We start from the raw sequence: 19,108 nt of genomic DNA, 5'->3' as shown, positions 1-19,108 counted from the left end.
TTAACCAACGTGAAAGTATTATTGATTTAATCATGGTCGATAATTTATATGTTTGCTGTACCACTTGTATCTGATAATATTAATATTATAATATAAATAACCAAAAATTTTAATTTTGAAAAAAATTGGCACGAAGGGGAGGCGTGCACCCCGGTTCCGCACAGTGGGCTACGGCCCTGAATAATACTATATTTCAATATTTCATTCATATTTTTTTTATAGATATATGTCGTGACTATAATATTAGTTCCTAAGCTGTAAACCTGTATACACATAATTGAATATTGAAACGATTAAACTAATTATGAAAAATACAAATAAAATAAATATAAACCTAATGGTACGTCCCGAATCCAAATACTGCGCAGTAATTGCAGCTACCGAAATATTACTATACACTATAACCATGTTTTGATGTATCGTATTACACAAACTGCTTAGGTAGGTTCGTAGGTATACAGTCCGACCCGCGAGGGTGACATATATATATATATAAATAATGAATGTAGGTATAATACTCGTATATGTATGAAGGTTGGATACGGGATGAACGTACCCTGCTCGGCAGTCAGGTGGTAATAACAAGTCGACGAAGGCATATTATAAATAATAATCGTATTATATTATATAGCCGCTTAGATTGATCAAATCTTACAGACCGCAATCGGGAGAGGAATAATCGTCACCGTCGTTATTATTATGATTACGATACATTCTTTATTTTTGTTGCCTATAATATAATGTATAGGTGTATTATAACTTATAATCGTGTATTGTGTATACAAATTACAATGTGATTCATTTAAATGTCTACACTTGTTATTTTGTAAATTTTTGAACATTTGTAAAATAGTATTTAAATTTGTTTTAACTTTTAAGATTAATGGAGTAGCAGATCAACATTTTCGGGGTACTTTTATCTATTTGCCATTGTCATCTATTCCTCATCTAAACTTTAAATTTTAAATACTTATAATTTATAACCTACAAGTCTATAACCAAATTATATAACTAGAGTTGTACTGGAGTGTTGGGCCCAGTGACAAAGGGTTACCCGCCCAACTATAGGTGAACTGAAGAGGGCTTAGGTCCTCCAAAATGTTTAATATTCACCACTAAAAAAAAGATAAAATATGTATATAACATTTTTTTGAAAATCTTTTATCAATATTATAAATTATTATAGTACAAATAGGTATAAATAATATGTACAATTTTTTTTTTTTTTTTAATTAGGTTATTAAATAGATTCCACGGCGTATAATATTTTATACACCTACATTAGGTATATTATGTTAAATAAATTTAATTTGTTCGTTTATTTGTTTATTCGTTTTACATTAATAATAATAATTAATAACCAAAAAAATACCAACCTACACTGAAATCCCAGCGTTTCGTGTAAACATTATGTTTGTGCGCCCCGTCGTCACTAGCTAATATAGCTACCGGTCTTCGACTGTATTTTTTCTCTTTTATCCGCTAGCTGTGCGTATATTGTTCTATACAATAACAATGCGCGTCTAATAAACGTGTCCGTGTACGTCATAATTAATGAAGCCCATATAGTACCTATGTACGCATAATATTGGCGCATTTATCATTAATCTTCGTCATTTCGTGACGTGGAGAAAAATGAAATCTTTTGCATTGATCTCAACAATTATATACGCACTTTGGGAACCGTACGGTGAATATCTATATACATGCATATACGATAACGGGTCGCGCCGGGTGTTCGTAAAAATATTATATTATTATTATTGTGGTGTATTTTTCGATTCGATTCGACATCCATTGTTATATGTGTGAACGTGTGATCTATACCTATCGGTAGCGATCAACGAGATGTTATGCAACGAATGATCTATACTCAGCACTCATATTATAAGCTAGGGACTCACGCCTGTATGAGATGTACAATAAAAATTCAGGATATACATTACTCCGTTTCTCCATTAGTAAGTCAACATTTCATCACATTTAATTTGCTGATTTATATATATATTTTATTTACTATCTACATTGTTACATACAACAATAGGTAAGTACATAGGTAATAATAATTAATACTAGGTAAGAGTGGAATAGAAACAATAATATAATTTATGACAGGAATTGATGAAATGAAGCAATTTTAGCAGTTATATAGATTCCTCGTTGATATGTTTTTGATTTGGTATAATTGTTCAATTTTATTTTTAATTTTAATTAGTTGATTAAAATAGTATTTTATAATAGATATTTTTAAAGGATGTCAGCGCACTATATGTTTTCTCTAACGTAGCCGCAACATAGTAAATTTGTGTTCAGCAGATCCAATGTTGCATCGTTAGCTTTAATATTAAAGATTTATCGTCAAAGTTATTGGAAATAAGAATATTATCTATGACATCGAATAGGATTTTTTGTTATTTTAATTTAAAAATGAGCTATAATTACACAATATGTAAAATATTAGAATTTTTAAAACGCCCATAACTGTCTTTAAAATTAAAACATCAATAAAATCCTATTACGTTCTTTAGATACCTAATGTTCTTACTTTTAAGTTTGATAATCGGTAAATTTATTTTAACATTAAAGCTATAACGCAAATATGCATCTGATGAATTAAAATGTATTATGCTGCGCGATGCCAAGAGAGAAAATAAATGGGTCTTTATATCTTCTTAAGAGCAAAGGACGTAGGGGAATTAACTGGTCCATAAGAATTATAATATAATACAAATAATTTAGCGGTTTATTTCATGATATCTATAAAAATTAATATATACTTTAATTCATTTTCGATGAGGAAGAGGAGAGAGGAGATGGGGATCATCAATAAAGTATAAATGAAAAATCACATTTTAAGGAAACTAAAAATACTCGTACGTCTCATTTATGTATTATTTGTTAAGACATTTTATTTTTGACAGATAATTTAAAATAATATGTAAATTATAAAATTCAAATATTTGATAATGAAAGTCTCGTAGACTATATGTATAGACAAGATATTGTAATAATCAAACAATTTTCAGATTGACTTATTCCGTTTTGTTCACGAAACGCGTCCATATTATTTACATACATATACTGATGTACGTGAATATTCGTGTAATTCAAGTTCAAAATATCTACGCGTGAGTTTGATTATTATCGCCTATCAGCTATCTGTGTACAGCCGAGAAAACATATTTGATAAGAATTATTGTAAATATTAAGAACGATACTTAAACTATTAAGTAATTGAGAATATTTCAAAAAAATATATAACTTAAAAACAAATGGCGCATCTCAAAGCGTCGATCATCAAGGAGAATGCAGATAGTTGGCATTCTTCCTGTTTTCAAAAAACATGATTTATACTTTTCATCATAATACATACAAAATATTTAGCAATCAACAGGTTTACATTTTTATCTATACCTAACGCTCTCGTCATAAATGTCTTTGAATATGTCAAAAATTATTTTACATTATAATTATAACATTTTATATTTTTTAAATTATTTTTTCTTTTAATAGTAAAGGTTGATATATAATTTTACCTAGGTATGAAAAGATCAAACGCAATAGCTAAAACTGATATGGGTCTCTCTAGATCATAAGTATAATATTATATTGTTATATAACGCTTACAGTATTCAAATGCCCGTCAGAATGAGGATGTTTTTTTTAATCAAATTCATATTAATTATTATAATATGTTTATTGTATGATGTATAAATATATAGGAAATACGTGTATTGCGCAGCAGTTGTTATATTATATCATTACTGTATAATTATGTCGTCAACGACCGTTTTCAAAGACGTGTGTTTCATTTTTACTTTGATGAAATTAGTCGTTGACTACATATACCTTCAATTATGTTTGAAAATTATATTGCTCTCTATTAACAAGCTATAGGGTACCTACATAATATGCTCCAGACCGGAACAAAAAGGATTAGGTGGGCATACACTTATCGAACATCATGATGTCGTGTCCGAGAAGATTAATAATAACGATTTTATTTTATATAGACTATTTTTTCATTAAAAGTGCTCGTCAAAATCGACTCGTTTAGACCTCGGCGCGCATTATTATAAAAATATTAAAAGATAAGAATAATTACATACCGTATCTTGATTCTAAACATTTTTTATACGCATAAATACATAAGAATGGGTCGGAGATTTCTATTGGTGTAGGACGTATAGTATACATAGGAAGAAACTGTGTTCTATGAAATAACTGTTTAAATAAATCTTGTGCGTGTTTTTGTCGTTACTTAAAATATTATGTAGGTACCTATCTAAAATGCAACGCGCAGTGTTTAAGAAATGTCTTTAAATTAAATCTCGTTTAAAATCAATTCTCTCGTAGGAAGGCCACCTATATTATTATTATATACCATACATAGTAAAAATGTAGGAACACAACAATCCTATTACCATTGTACATTTTAATAGATAAATATTGATTAAATATGAATTTTTATAAAAAAAACTTTACTAGGATAAAATAATGTTATATTGTACAACCATTTTTTTTTTAGTGTTCAGGTATTCATTTATAATAAAATATTCTAATGTGACGACTTATCGTGTTTAATTAAAAATAGTATTATAATGATAATTGATATTATAATATGGTCTAGAGTTAGTTTATGTTATAATCTAGTAACAGTAATATATTTTTATAATTTGTGTAGTTATTAATATTATAAATTATAATCATACAATAAAAACACATTATTACATCACGTAGATATAAGGTATGTAGTCATTAAATACCTATGTATCATAAGTACGTGAAAGTTCTGTTATATCTTTAAGTGAAAATGAAATAAACTTAGTAACTAGTATTACGCAGAAGAACTCTATGTTGCATATAACTTATAAGTATATAATCGTTAATATTCTAATAATAAAGCTAGAATTGTTTTATGGTTGTTTTTAACAGTTTAAACAGTAAACACTTATTACTTCGAAATTGATTAAACATTTTTGAATACAATGTTTTACATGATTCGATGTTATTGAATAACATTTTTTAAAACGTTTTGATGAGCGAAATACCTACCTAATCTACCTATAGTGGACCAACATTTTTTGGGAGTATCCTTGTAAAATTCCATTCTGTTCATCCCTACGTTCATTACTTTTAAGTTTTAACTTTTTAACTATACTCATTGATGTTATTTGGCCAAATGTATTTATTATTTATTTTGTATGGGAGGGGGGACTGGTAAAACTCATTATACAAATCAGGTAGACTTCAAGTTTCAACCTTCAACTTACTGCCTAAATGTTGCCACCAAAAATATTACTATATATCTGTATCAATAAAATGTAAATAAAGTAAATTCATAATAAATGACTCTCTGTTTATTTTAATGATAAATAATTGAACAATACGTTTATAAATAATAACCATGCTTTGAAATGATTAAACACCTCCGGATTACATTGAAAAATCTCGGGGAGATAAAAATGTGTAAAATAAATACTAGATTAAATATTACATACTCGTTTGTTTTATATTTTTTAAAAACCATTTTTAAGGACTTTAATTATTTTTATTATAAACATTTTAATAACTTAGAATCTACTCCTTCAAATTTTAAATTCAATTTATTAAAATATTTCTAAAATAGAATGCAAATTTAAAGAACTGAGAATACAATCATTAGGTAAACTTTAAATTTTCGGAAATTAGAATTTTAATAAACTTATTATTACACGGAAAATCAAAAAATATCAGGAAGCATATCATATGAGCAAGCTTGCGTATCACTGTATAATGTACATATTAAATAATAAAATATCGAGAGTTGGACATTCATAATTTGAGTTAAAATATCCATTTCGTCTTAATAAAACGGATCGTTGGCTGATGACTTACTAATTTCAAAATACGAATTGAATAATATACAAATAACAGGTTTTGTCTACCTAATACTTAATAGGTATTATTATGAAATTCGTTACAATATATAACTATATAAGAAAAAATAAGGTATAACAAAAACCTTAGAAAATGTTTTTATCAATGATACCTACTTAGTATGTCCAAAATAAAATGCGGTACAGATGGCGTTTATATTTATCATCATATTATATTATATTATGTACCTTTGCCACCTGTTTTATTAACATTGTCAATTATTGTCATATTATTATTTAGTATTGACAACTGTTTCTAATTAACCAGTTTCCAGCGTTTCCGGTTACCTTTATTATACATGTAATATTGTTTAAATACTAAATGACTGATTATATAATAATAATAATAATAATCCCATACCTGTAAGTCCAAGTGGAAAGTGACAGTCGTTAATTTACATTTTTACCGGTATAAATTGTAGTAATAATAATGTGATCATTTAATTTTTAATTTTTTGTAAGCCTATATCTCGTACACCATAAACGTTTATGCGTAATGACAAATGAGTATAATGACATAAATGGCTAAAATTTATGATACTTGGTTTAAATGACATCAGTTAGAAATATACTGATGATGCCAGTATTTTATAAATATTAATAATAGTTAATATTTTAATAATATAATAAAGCTGACATTTATGAGTTAATTATTTTATAATTTTATATTAATTTTGTTCATACTTAATAATAAATTATATAAATAAATTAAATATATTTTTATGAACTTACCAAAAGAAGTTCCGGTTCATTTTTCAGTAATTTATTAATATATATATTTTTATACAGATAGTTATCTTCGAGTACTTATTCGTGATTTGAATCCAAATCGGTATCGAGTTTATGTACAGTAATATGTATACATTATGTTCCTATACATATGCCAATTTAAACAATTATAGGCAGGTATTACACGTATTACTAAGAGAAGATCGTAATTATTACTGTTTAATAGCGATGGCAAAGTTCTTATACAATTTATTTTAGACGTTATTAAAACGCATTATCAACAAAGATAAAACAAACTATAATTTTATTAGTTAAAAATACATTGTTGTTATTTTAATATTATAATATTATATGTTCTATTTGTGATGAAAATTATATTTAATCTTTTGTATATTTTTTAATTGGAAATTAGTAGTTACTAATAAAAAAATTATTTGAAAATTTAAACAATCTTGTTAATATTAAAATAGTGTAATAATTGATTAAAACAAACTGCAACCGAAAAATAGTTTGTTTTAAGTAAATTTAGCTCTAAAATAACCAAAATAAATTATTGACGTATCAACATATCGATATTTGATATCTAATATTGAATATATTCCAAACTTAAAAGTTGAAACACTTAACAGTTTATAATAAAAATCATGAATTATAATCAATTATCATTTATCATCATGTATAGTCGACTAATAAATAATTAATTAAAATAGAGACTTGCAAAAATGTGCAAAATGTCTTTGCTTAAGACAAAAATTATAAATATAATTACATATATTTTGAAAATAAAATACACCCACTATTTTGTCAGTTTGTTGAAAACTTTATCAGAATTTTGATATTATGTTCTTAAAGAAACTGAGAATATTAGAACATTTCTACATGGTAGGAATTGTATTATTTAATCAATCATTATTATCCAACTAGCACTACATCCATTACATGGTATAAATGTATAATTATACTACAATATAGTATTGCACTATAATAGCTTCAGTAAAATAATGATAATATATACTATGTTATATTTAATTAACATTATATTGGAACATCTAAACATCTTACAAGAAATAAACTACATAAGAGCTAGGAATACGATTTTGAACACAAATATATAAAATACAGAATACAGAATACATAATATTCTAAAACATAGAACACTTACTGAATTTCCATAGTTACCTACCGCCTACTCAAAAGAAGACCTATATAATAGCAGCAACAATAAATGCAATTCAAGCGGAAAAATTTTGTTCAAGGAAAATAAATTTAAATAACTAACGTGACATCATAGACATATATGTCTATGCGTGACACTTACAAATTGACAATATTATATTACTACGACGTTAACTTAATTTTTATACTCATTAAATTATTAAATTATTATTTATTTATTTTCTAACCTCATTTAAACTTAAATTTTTTATACATGACTTGCTCCTACCATTATGATTGCATCAGCCATTTTTGGTCATATGAGACATAACAAAATAAATATTATTGATTGAGTAGATTTAATATCCATTTTAAATGCATATAATAATAATAATAATAAGCTTAACATTGTAGATGTTATAGGGGTTATAGACTTATAGTATAGGAAATTTCTTACGTTTTTTATTTGTGTATTGTATATAAATGTAACTCTATTGCTCTGTGTAAAAAATATACAGAGCTTTTAATTACGTTTACTGTTATAATTATTTTTATAGATTGTAAATATAATCTTTTAATAAATGTTTAATAACAATATATTGTTTAAGAAAAAAATTCTATTCAGATTCTTTAGTCTATTGATCTTTGACTTTGACTTTTTCGTTTTGACTTTGGATTGTACTAAAGAATAATAAAGTAAAATAAATTACAATTTTTAAATAAATTATCACTTTATATTACTATTTATCGCATTTTAAAAAGAACGAAATTATTGAATAGGTTATTTTAGGTATTTGTACTTTAAATATTATCTTTAGAAAATACGATAAAATTATTGTAAAAAATTGTTTTCACAATTTAATTTTTACTCACTAAATTATGAATTTCTTTTTTGTTAAATAAAAATATCAGATAAATATCCTAGATGATAAAAAAAGGAAGTACGGTCGAGCCTGAATTTATTAACATTTTATTATGTGTTATACAGTATCTTCTAAAAAAATGTATACTTTCTTATCATAATAGAATGCAAATATAACTTGAACAATTTATAAATGCGCATGCCACGTGCTATATATTAACAAAAATACTATTTTGGAAGAGTTCCACGCTCAATTAAATATAGTGTTCACCCGGCACATTTTTAAATAGTCAAAACTATGTACGACGTGCGCAATACCTTCATTTGGCATATACCTACTATATACATAACTGCTTTTAGTTTTCAGTATAAACTATAAACACACGTTACACACAGACACACATATATACAAACTACGCATTTATTTATTTACATTAAATTATACAAGTATATATTATAAACATAAAATATATAAAACAATTGCTGCATTAATAAATAATAATACAAAATAAAAATACCTTCACGGTATACTATAAATAAGATATAAAAGATATATATATATAATATTATACTTAGTAGTGTATATTTAATGATATTGGTATATTATAGGTATATTTATAATTTATATAATATTTATTTTATTATGGGTACAACTTAATGGGACTGAAAATACTTGAATAGTGACGAGCTTCTGTATACTATAGCCACATTTAAGGACTATTTTTTTTATATACAAACGCGAAATCAAATACCCAATATACAGCATAGATATATCTATCAATTCTATCATAATCTATATATATATAATAATATACCTATATTATTCGTTTTTCGTTTGAGCGACATTTAAACATGTCAATATAAAAAATAACATCACATATACTATAATATACATAATATTATAAACATATATTATGTATAGGTAGGTACATCACGACGTGAACAATTTTATAAAAATAATAACAATACACCGATCACGTTTATTATCATATGTGTATATAAAAAAAATATTGTAGACACTGATACTTGCAATTCGTGCGAAATTTAATCCATCGCAAGACGATAACAGTAATCACGATAATAATAATAATAATAATAGTGATAGTAATAAATATTAATAATTATTAAACATTAACGATTTAAAATAATTTATAAATGTAATATATTATGTATTACCCTGTCGTAGTTAAGAAATTGTATTTGTTTCGTTAGTATCATACACGTATTTAAATTAATATAATTACAAATAAATGATATATCACAGGAGTTAGAGTATAATAATGTAAATTGTATACGTGTCAATTTCAACGTCAATGGTGTTAAATATATAGGTAGGTACTCATCTCCGTTAGTATTTGTTATTTGCTTGTATAATATAATATACGTCAAGTAGGATTATTATTAAAACATAATAATATTACTGTATTCGCGTCACGCAAACGATAACGCTGGAAAGTTAAAATATCATCACGCCCTATAGTTTTTTTGCCGAGATATTTAGCCGTGTAAATGTCATCTGGAGATGACGGCGTTCAACATCAAAATATAGTTAGGTAATTATTCGATTTTCGGGTATTTTCGGTTTTAATGTTATAGCACTCACGTCGATAATTAATTATATTATACTATGTATAAAATATTATACTTGGTTAACGGACTTACGACGGTAACGAAATAGCGTGCATTTATATGAGTGTTAATATATATATATAATTCCGATCAGATGTTCAAACACCTCAACTTCTTTTCAGGCACCATGGACGAGAACGACGGCATGTTGTTAGTGGTGAGAACATCGTCGGGCCGCACGCCGATGGCCTGCAACCGTTCCAGCACGAGCAGTTCGAGCTTGTTGAGTTCGAGGTCGACGCGGTGCGCGGGCGCGTGCTGACGCTCCCATCGCGCCAACAGTATTACGTACTCGGCGTTGTGGCCGGCCGGTCCCGAGCACGTGGCCACCTGCGTGGCCAACTCGTCGACTGGCGCTTCGCCAAGCCACTGGCCGTTGTCTGACGTGGCCACGTACACCGTCGCGTTCACGGTCCGCCGGCAATCGTCCGCGCCATCAGACAGCACGTCGACCTTGTGTACCTTATAACCACCCAAGTACACTTCCCGCATCTCCAAGTACCTGAACGCCGTCTCGTCCGGCAACAGAAATGCCTTGCCCCATACGAAACCCTGTAACAACAACACAACGGCGACACCCGTTATAGATTTTATGTAATAGGTATACATGCATACATAATATATATAGGTAAATAAATCCAAAGGTCCTATTCGTTTCCACAAAAAAAATGCTTCGATTTTCCACCAATACATAAATATTAAGTTAACTTGAATGTTTTCAGTAAACTGTATATATGTTTTATATATGTGTTAGTTATTACTTATATTATGAAATTAGGATTTAGAGGGAATCATCCTTCACGGTATTCACATATTGTTTACCTTGACAATTTTTTCACTACCTTTAACTTAAAGTCTGTGGGCGTCGTCCCTGGTCTATAGGCATATAAATGTGTAATGTGTATTTTATTGCTCGAGTTGGAATCTCACTTTCTAAATTAAAATGTCTACTTTAACACGTATATAGTTTTTCAGGTTTACATATTAATTGAAATAGGTAATATTAGATTATATAATATATACTATAGTATTATAGCTAAACATATATAATATTTATTGAAATTACGATCCTTCCACAACAATAAAACCGTTAATAATTTGGCAAATATTTTTTAGTTCTAGTTAATATACCTACGTTAGTATCGTTAAAGAATTTCATTAACAAAAATTATTAATTTAAATAAAATTGTATTGCCCACTTTATTTAAAGTAAAATAATCTACAAATTTGTTAATAACATTTTTTACAAATGTAGCGCCTATATTTTGGGTTAACAAAAAATTAATAGTATGGTGTTTAATTTTGATAAGACGCACATCCATCACAATCATTCACCTCACGCGCTACGTTGCACAAATCAAAAACTTCTTTATATAATCGAGGAAAATGTAATTATTTAACCGGGTGCAGTAGGTAGCTTTTAAGAATTTGTTAAAAACACCATAACATGTCTTTCATGTTGATGTGTTGATTTTTTTTAAACAGGCTCATGTCTGTGTATTGAGGAGAGCGTAATTCAAGAAGTACTTGAATGGAAACATTGGAAACCCTAAGAAGAACAGACAGGTTCGTTCAAAATATCGGTAGATAAATCGTGTTTATATGTATATAGATCCATATAATGAGATACGAGAGTTTAAAAGTAAAGTAGTCAAGAATCACTAGAGTATCGATAAGAGGGTAGGCAATATATAATAACATTTGCGTTCAGTCGGTTTACATAATAAACGTCATAAACTAAACAGCTTGTTAAGTGATTTTTTTAATTTTTAACGAAATATTAACCTTTACACCGATGTTAGTAGTTTGTACATCACGCATAGAGTTAAGTATAGATTTTATCAAATATACAATCAAAATGTATTGATCAGTGATTACTGGTTCTCATACTCTTACATAATATACAATGATACAGAGATTTAGTTTATTTTATTAAATAAAATTGTAATAAAGTTGGTAAAAACATTGTATTATACAGTATGGTTTTTGTTTTTATAATGAGTTAATAGTACGTATATTATATTATATTATTAAGCGATTTGTATTAATTCATTTACAATTTTGGGTTCATAAAATATAAATAAAATTCAAGACCTTGTGAATAATAATTTAGTAAATTTATTTTTTTAAATTGAATACATAATATATATTGTAATCTATAACAATTTATAATTATTATAGGAATTCATATTATGATTAAAATAAATTAGTTGAAGATAACACTATATAACATAATTAAAAGTAAAGTCAAAATGTTTATAATAATCATTATTATAGACAATTATTATATAAGTTGAAAAAAGTAAATATTATTAAACCACAATGATAAATTTTCAAACGAGTCATCGTACTCTTTAAATAACCTATCTTATTATTGTCTTAACGTTTTATATAATAAAGTAAAGACTATTTCATTGAGAAATATATACCATAACAACTACCCCTACAGTCGTCTTATTAATACCAATTTCATTTTCGAAGAAAAAAAACAATAGATATATCGATTGAAGAAATGTGATTTTAATTTAGAAATAACGGGAGTTAGAATTGGAACTGGGATAAGAACCTTTTTGTTTTATTTAATGTCTGTTATTATTTTTAGAACCCTCTGAAGGTTACAATCAGCTGCGTTTTGATTTATAACCGCTACCGTCTTATGAAAACTATAAACCTATACTTTAATTCTTGACGACGGTTCTAAAAACAATTCACGATTATTATTTCTTTTGTTTTAACATTTTTGAACATACATTAATTGTATTTTAAATACATACCGTTGTATCGTGTACAATATACATAATATACTCTTTATAATATATATTTATTTATATACAAATACAATATCTAGTTAATCGTATATATTTTAGATTTTAAAGTGGAGCGATGAATGAATTTTTTGTCTACTCTAAGTGCTCTTATAATATATTTAGTATTTACCTTATCCCCTTAGGTTAGAAATACAATTTATTTGTGAATATTAATCACACGACAAACTTTTTCAGTTATTTACTATAGATCTATATAAATTATTTGTAACATATTAGTCGTTATTGGTAAGAGCATATTGCTAAATAATGCAAATGTAATGAACTCCTTAGTTTGTACAGGAAATTGATAATAAATTATTTCGTACTACCTACTTTTGTTGATAAAGTGATATTCTCACTTAAATCTATTAAAACATGAACGTATCACACGTACAGAATACTATATTCATTTGTAAGTAGATTAAACGTACTTGATTACTACATATTTATTTATTGTCGTTTCCTGCATAGTTCATTTGATATATTATATTATTATCTACAGAATATATAGACAAAATAACACAACACACAATATTTCTTATTCACTATATACAATAAGCTACGAAGGACATATTTTTTTTCTGTTTACTAAACGGAATGCGGTTAAAGGAATACGTTTCGTTTCGGTATCAAGATGCATATAAAATATAAATATTAAACTTTAGTTACCTGAGGGTCTTCGACTAATGTGGCTACACGTCCAGGCTGAAAAATATAACATTAACCTAAGTTAGTCAAATACTAGTTTTCGTTTGTATTTTTATAAATAACAATAACAATAATATAGGCATACATATAATAAATATGAATAGACGGACAATACTTTCTGATGGGAGTGGAGTAGAAGCATGTTTTTGCTGTGTGGCTTTGTATTAGATACAGTTATGATTGAACCATGTTCATATAATAATAATATCATGTCTAAGTAAGAAGACCATATTGTGATGTATGTAGTTCACACAATTTCTCAGTTGTAAAAAATTCAAACAATAGACTCCTACAGTGAAGAAGATCTTATTCTCTTGAATCTCTTCTTTCTTTTTTGTATAATATATTTATTTCACCTTCACATTATTCATGTTAATCGGCATTTCAACTGTCATAACAACTCAGCTATATTCTAATTTACCAAGCATAAACATTTTGGCTCAATTGGTTTATTAAAAAATATAATCATATTTTATTATTATAAATAAATTCGTTAAGCTTTTATGAAAAATAGTACATTCATTTATTTTTAGAATAAGATTACCATTATTTATCAACTTTATTATGTTATGACATTTTCAATAATAACTTGTGTAATAATTTGGACCTCTCTTTCCTTCCTCATTATGCCACATGATACCGTACTATTACTGCATGTCCAGTCATTACCCACCAAATAATCATGGTTGTAGCACTTCCTCTTCATCAATATACTATAATCGTGTTCTCAATAAGAAATAAGAATTCAGGCCGGTAAGCCATAATCTGTTCCCTTCCCATTCTAATTTACATTTCCAGTTTCCTAAACTCATCCCTCATGAGTACACTCCATCTTGATGGAGTCCAATGCAATATCCAATATATCCCATTTAGCTGTCCTTCCCTCTTCGATTCAAGTCTAATAAACATTTTAATTTACTATACCTATAAACATATATTTTTTTTAAATAAACTCGTGTAAATAATATTAACAAATATTTTAATCGAATTTTTTATAAAATGATGAATAATGAGTCATCAAATTATTGTAATATTTTGTACACATATATAACCTAATATTATTAAGTATAGTATTTACTGGTTAGTAAGTAGGTACAAATGGTTCATCATGGAACTGGTTATACTAGACTATAATATATTGATTATTAGGACTTAAAACAGTTTACAGATAATAAAATCAAACATATGAATAAGAAAATCAAATTAATTAACTTTGAATAATATATTTTATTAAAAACATTTAACCAACAATTGTTAAAGATTTAAATACATTTTAACTAAATTGTTCAATGATTTTATTGGACTTGAACTATTTCCTTGTATAATATTGTATAATTACTACAATTATATTATTATATAATCAATAATAATAAATTCTATAAGCTTGTATAAAGTATAATAATGGCAAAAAACTTGCTTTTTATTCAAATCATAAAATAAATAATGTTAGATCCTATTGGTCTATTGTCCAAATATAAAATTACATTTCATAACGCATAAGCAATGAATAACAGAACTATGAAGCGTTATATGTAGTTAATAATTTAATATTTGCATACATGTGTAATTGTGTATACATTATACAGAAACAGATAATATGAATTTAGTGATAAAAAGTGAAATAGAAGCACTTGAACATACTGAACGTAAGTTGTCTTATTTAAAAACCCCAAAATACCATTTATATATGTTAATTGTTCATACAATGTTGATCAATAAATTTACCTAAATACCTAGTACTTATACATATCAGTAATTTTAATCTAGTATATATCTATTGTAGTTTGTATTTCGTATACTTAAAACAAACAAAAAATCAATCAACCATTTTATTTTACATACCATTTAATAATGAATTTGTTATTCATAAACATAATTACATTACGTTGTTCACATAATAAAATATAGTATATACTAATATACTGCCATTAATTAGGTAAAGTTAAATTTTAATTAAAAACGATATATGCAATGTTGCAAACAACATATCATCAAAGTCAATGGATATTAAACTCAATTTTATATTGACCATAAGAATTTTTTTTCTAAAAATAATTAATTTTGATAAGTTAAAATCATTAACTAATCATTTTACTTAGACTATTCAATTAATAATGAATTGAAGATCTTGAGACTGTACGCGCATTATTGTATTTATATTTGATGAAATGTGATCAATAAAAATGTTTTTTCTATACTTATTTAATATAGCATTAACTATAGCTTATAACACTATACACTATTTGAAATATTAAATACAATGTAGGTATTAATGATGCATGTAGAATTTCTCAAAATTATATTATGTTTAAAATATTATTATATTAATTGAATAAAACATAAATAGAAAACGCAATAAACATTTTACATAATGTTTATGTTAAATTTAGTTAAAATACATACACGGTGAATGACGTAAGAATAATTCTTATTAATAACATTTACAATAATTATTAATGAACAATATTATTTATTTATTTTGTTATAAATATTTGATTTACAATAACTGTATAATTGTTTTTGATAATAATTTATAGTTTTTATATTTTTCATATTTTTTAACCTTATTGTTTATTAATTCAAAGTTATGTAAATCGTATATACCACGAACCACGACGTACATAACTATTTATTCAAATAAACATCGAATTCATTTTATTCTTTATTAAAACCTCAAATCTGTACTACTACAAATAATATTTAAATAAGAATAAAGAATACAAATTGAAAGCTTTGATTGATAAGTATTATAACATTAATAACTATTATAAAATATAATTATATAAACATAGGTAAATCTGAAACATTTCACTCGGGTAATACGTGGAGGTCATTTTTTAAAAGAAAACTGCAATAGTCTGTCTAAAATTCCATGGCCCTGGGCCTTCAATCATTAATAAACAGAAATTTAGATCAGTAAACCAGTTTAATATAGTTACTACGTATATAAAACTTAAAGCATATACCTTTTTACAGGTATTCTCAGCTCTTGAATTTTTTAAATATTATATAAAAGGATGACCTTAATTTTTAACAAAGAAAATTTCTTTATCAATTGTGTCACAATTTATTAAATAGGCATAACATATAAGTGAAAGGCATTTTGGTGACACTACGTATATAGATAATGCAATACAAATAATGAGTAGAAGTTGTGGGGGAAGTATAATAATCAAAATAAAGTTGTCTTTTTAACGAATATTACGCTGAATTCCGTTTGTACCAAATTTTAAATTATAAACAATTTAATGAATATAACTAAATAATTGGCATATCAAATCTATAACTATGAAAAATTAACATGTATAAATAAATGTTATGAAGAATTTATGTTTTCTTATAAGTTAATTAGTACCTACTACCTGGTGATAAACCAGTTTGATTGAATCGATATAAAAATACGGAAATATATTCGTTATTGGTGGAGATATTAAAATTTAAGGTAAAAATGGCTTAACGTCAATTAATAATTACAATATATAAAAAAAAAAATAATCTCAGTATTGGCTTTTGCTAAATAGTGAAATTAATATTCTGAGAACCCCTTATATCTTTATATACTTATAACTACACAAAACACATTCACAATTATTAAGACTAGACATGGGAAATAACTACCTACTCGAATACCTGCTACAAAAAATAAGAGGTCATTCATGGACATAATTTTATAGAAACTTGACAGTTAACACGCAGTGTAAACGATAGAAAATCGAACGTGGTCATCAATTTTTCCATATAGAGGTTTGCATACCGTAAATCATGTAGGAATTTTGTATTATTATATTAATAAAGGGACAGTTTCAAGTGGTTCGACTGGTGAAGTAAATTTTTGGACCCTTCCAACAAGCGCCGCCGCGCCGGTAAGACGAAAAACCGTTCAAACCTGGCGTTAACACTAAAAACCGTCACGTGGCTTACACGGGGTCGTAGTAATTATTTCCCCAATAAGGCGGCCGCCGTCTTCAGTAGCGGAACCACTAGGCGGTAGCCAGTGGTTCTCAACACGGATGGGAAACAAAATGAAAACATTGCATCAGCCATGCACTTACTCGGGCGGATGCGCTCGAGCGTGTTTACATATGTATATATGTATATTATTACATTATCACGCGATATAACGCAAAACAAACAACACGTGCGCTTTGGTAAAGATTAAAATATTATAGGTATACCAAAATTGAAAAATGTTCATCGGTTGTTATAATAATTATTATAATGTTACCTTTTCCTTGGTCCCTCTGTGTGCAATGTTGCCCTGCCAGAACTTCCTGGAGAAACCCTCCACGTAACCGACCATGGAATCCTTGAATTCGAAACCCGGGTTCCAGCACAGCGATCCATATCCAAACACCCAGTACTCGGGATTCTCAGCCATGAGAACTATGAACTGCGGAGGATCCGGATAGAAAAATTATACAACGTTCGTTGTGTATCGGTAGCCGAATAGGTATATTGCAGTGGCTCAGTAGGTGTCTTGCTGAGCTCAGTAGAGAGCTGATAATGATAATAACAACGAAATCGACGACGTGTGATTATAATACCATACGTTATACAAAATACTGTAATTAATTACAGTGGTGCGTTTAATTATAATAGTATTATATTTAAATTACACGCACTCGCGCGCTCGAAGTATGCGTATATTATAAAAAGCACTAAAGGCGACGTACGTACCAAGCACGCTTCCAGACGTGGTCGCGCTGTCAAGTACGCCGAGTGGCGAGCGGTACTGGTCTGGCGCGCGTCGATCGTACGTACTCTATTACAACGATATGATTTTTTTCGACAACTAACGTAACCGTTACGGCGTGGCGGCGACGCGTTGTCCGATCGTCGGCCGACGACGACGGTCCGGCCCCTACGGTAGCAGTGGTCGTCGGCGGCGGTGGTGACGGTGATAATAACGCGCGATTATATTATTTTGGATTCTGCGCTCTGTCGCGTATCTTTATGCCGGCGCCGCCGTTTGTTGATCGCTATAATAATAATAATAAACTCACGCTAATAATATTGTTTGTCTGATGTTTACGCTATCGCTGCCACCGGGTCAACAGACGTTTTCGTTGTATACATATATATATTATTACTATTATTAATTTTTCATTTTTAGACGACTAAAAAATTTTGCTCGCGCAGTGAACTGATGAACCTAAACGCCAAGGTCGATACGAAATATGTGGCAAAGACAGATCATTTCTGTTAACCGAAATACGCACATAATATCAAAATATTATATGTTTGCTCGTATAGTAATTATTATATTCGAGTAACGTACTAATGTATACTATAATAACATA

The 19,108-nt window shown here is 27.5% G+C and overlaps 2 protein-coding genes across 4 annotated transcripts in view; both read right to left on the bottom strand.

Annotated features, from left to right (window-relative positions):
* The window catches only part of LOC113553043 (NEDD4-binding protein 2), a 40,293-nt gene extending 33,449 nt beyond the window's left edge, over positions 1–6,844 (bottom strand). The window contains exon 1 of one of the 2 annotated variants that reach the window (XM_026956163.1): positions 6,651–6,844. The gene's annotated coding sequence lies outside the window, so the exon portion shown is untranslated. Of the gene's footprint in view, positions 1–1,376; positions 1,455–6,650 lie in introns of those variants that run through there. The other variant, XM_026956164.1, reaches the window with a different exon arrangement.
* A 2,349-nt stretch (positions 6,845–9,193) lies between these two features.
* On the bottom strand, positions 9,194–18,687 carry LOC113553045 (putative glutathione-specific gamma-glutamylcyclotransferase 2). 2 transcript variants are annotated; one of them, XM_026956166.1, is made up of 4 exons: positions 18,486–18,687; positions 18,034–18,370; positions 13,770–13,805; positions 9,194–10,845 (listed from the first exon to the last, which is right to left on the bottom strand). In XM_026956166.1, the coding sequence occupies exons 2-4, from the start codon at positions 18,184–18,186 to the stop codon at positions 10,384–10,386; spliced, it is 651 nt and encodes a 216-aa protein (XP_026811967.1). In that variant the 5' UTR covers positions 18,187–18,370; positions 18,486–18,687; the 3' UTR covers positions 9,194–10,383. The 2 variants fall into 2 exon arrangements, with proteins under 2 accessions (XP_026811967.1, XP_026811966.1); XM_026956165.1 differs by having other exon boundaries at positions 18,034–18,687.
* Positions 18,688–19,108: the final 421 nt, after the last annotated feature.

The sequence above is a fragment of the Rhopalosiphum maidis genome, chromosome 2 (assembly GCF_003676215.2).
Source record: "Rhopalosiphum maidis isolate BTI-1 chromosome 2, ASM367621v3, whole genome shotgun sequence".
Taxonomy (NCBI): Eukaryota; Metazoa; Arthropoda; class Insecta; order Hemiptera; family Aphididae; genus Rhopalosiphum; species Rhopalosiphum maidis.
The sequence above is the reverse complement of the archived record's forward strand: the minus strand, read 5'-3'. Positions and strand labels throughout refer to the sequence as shown.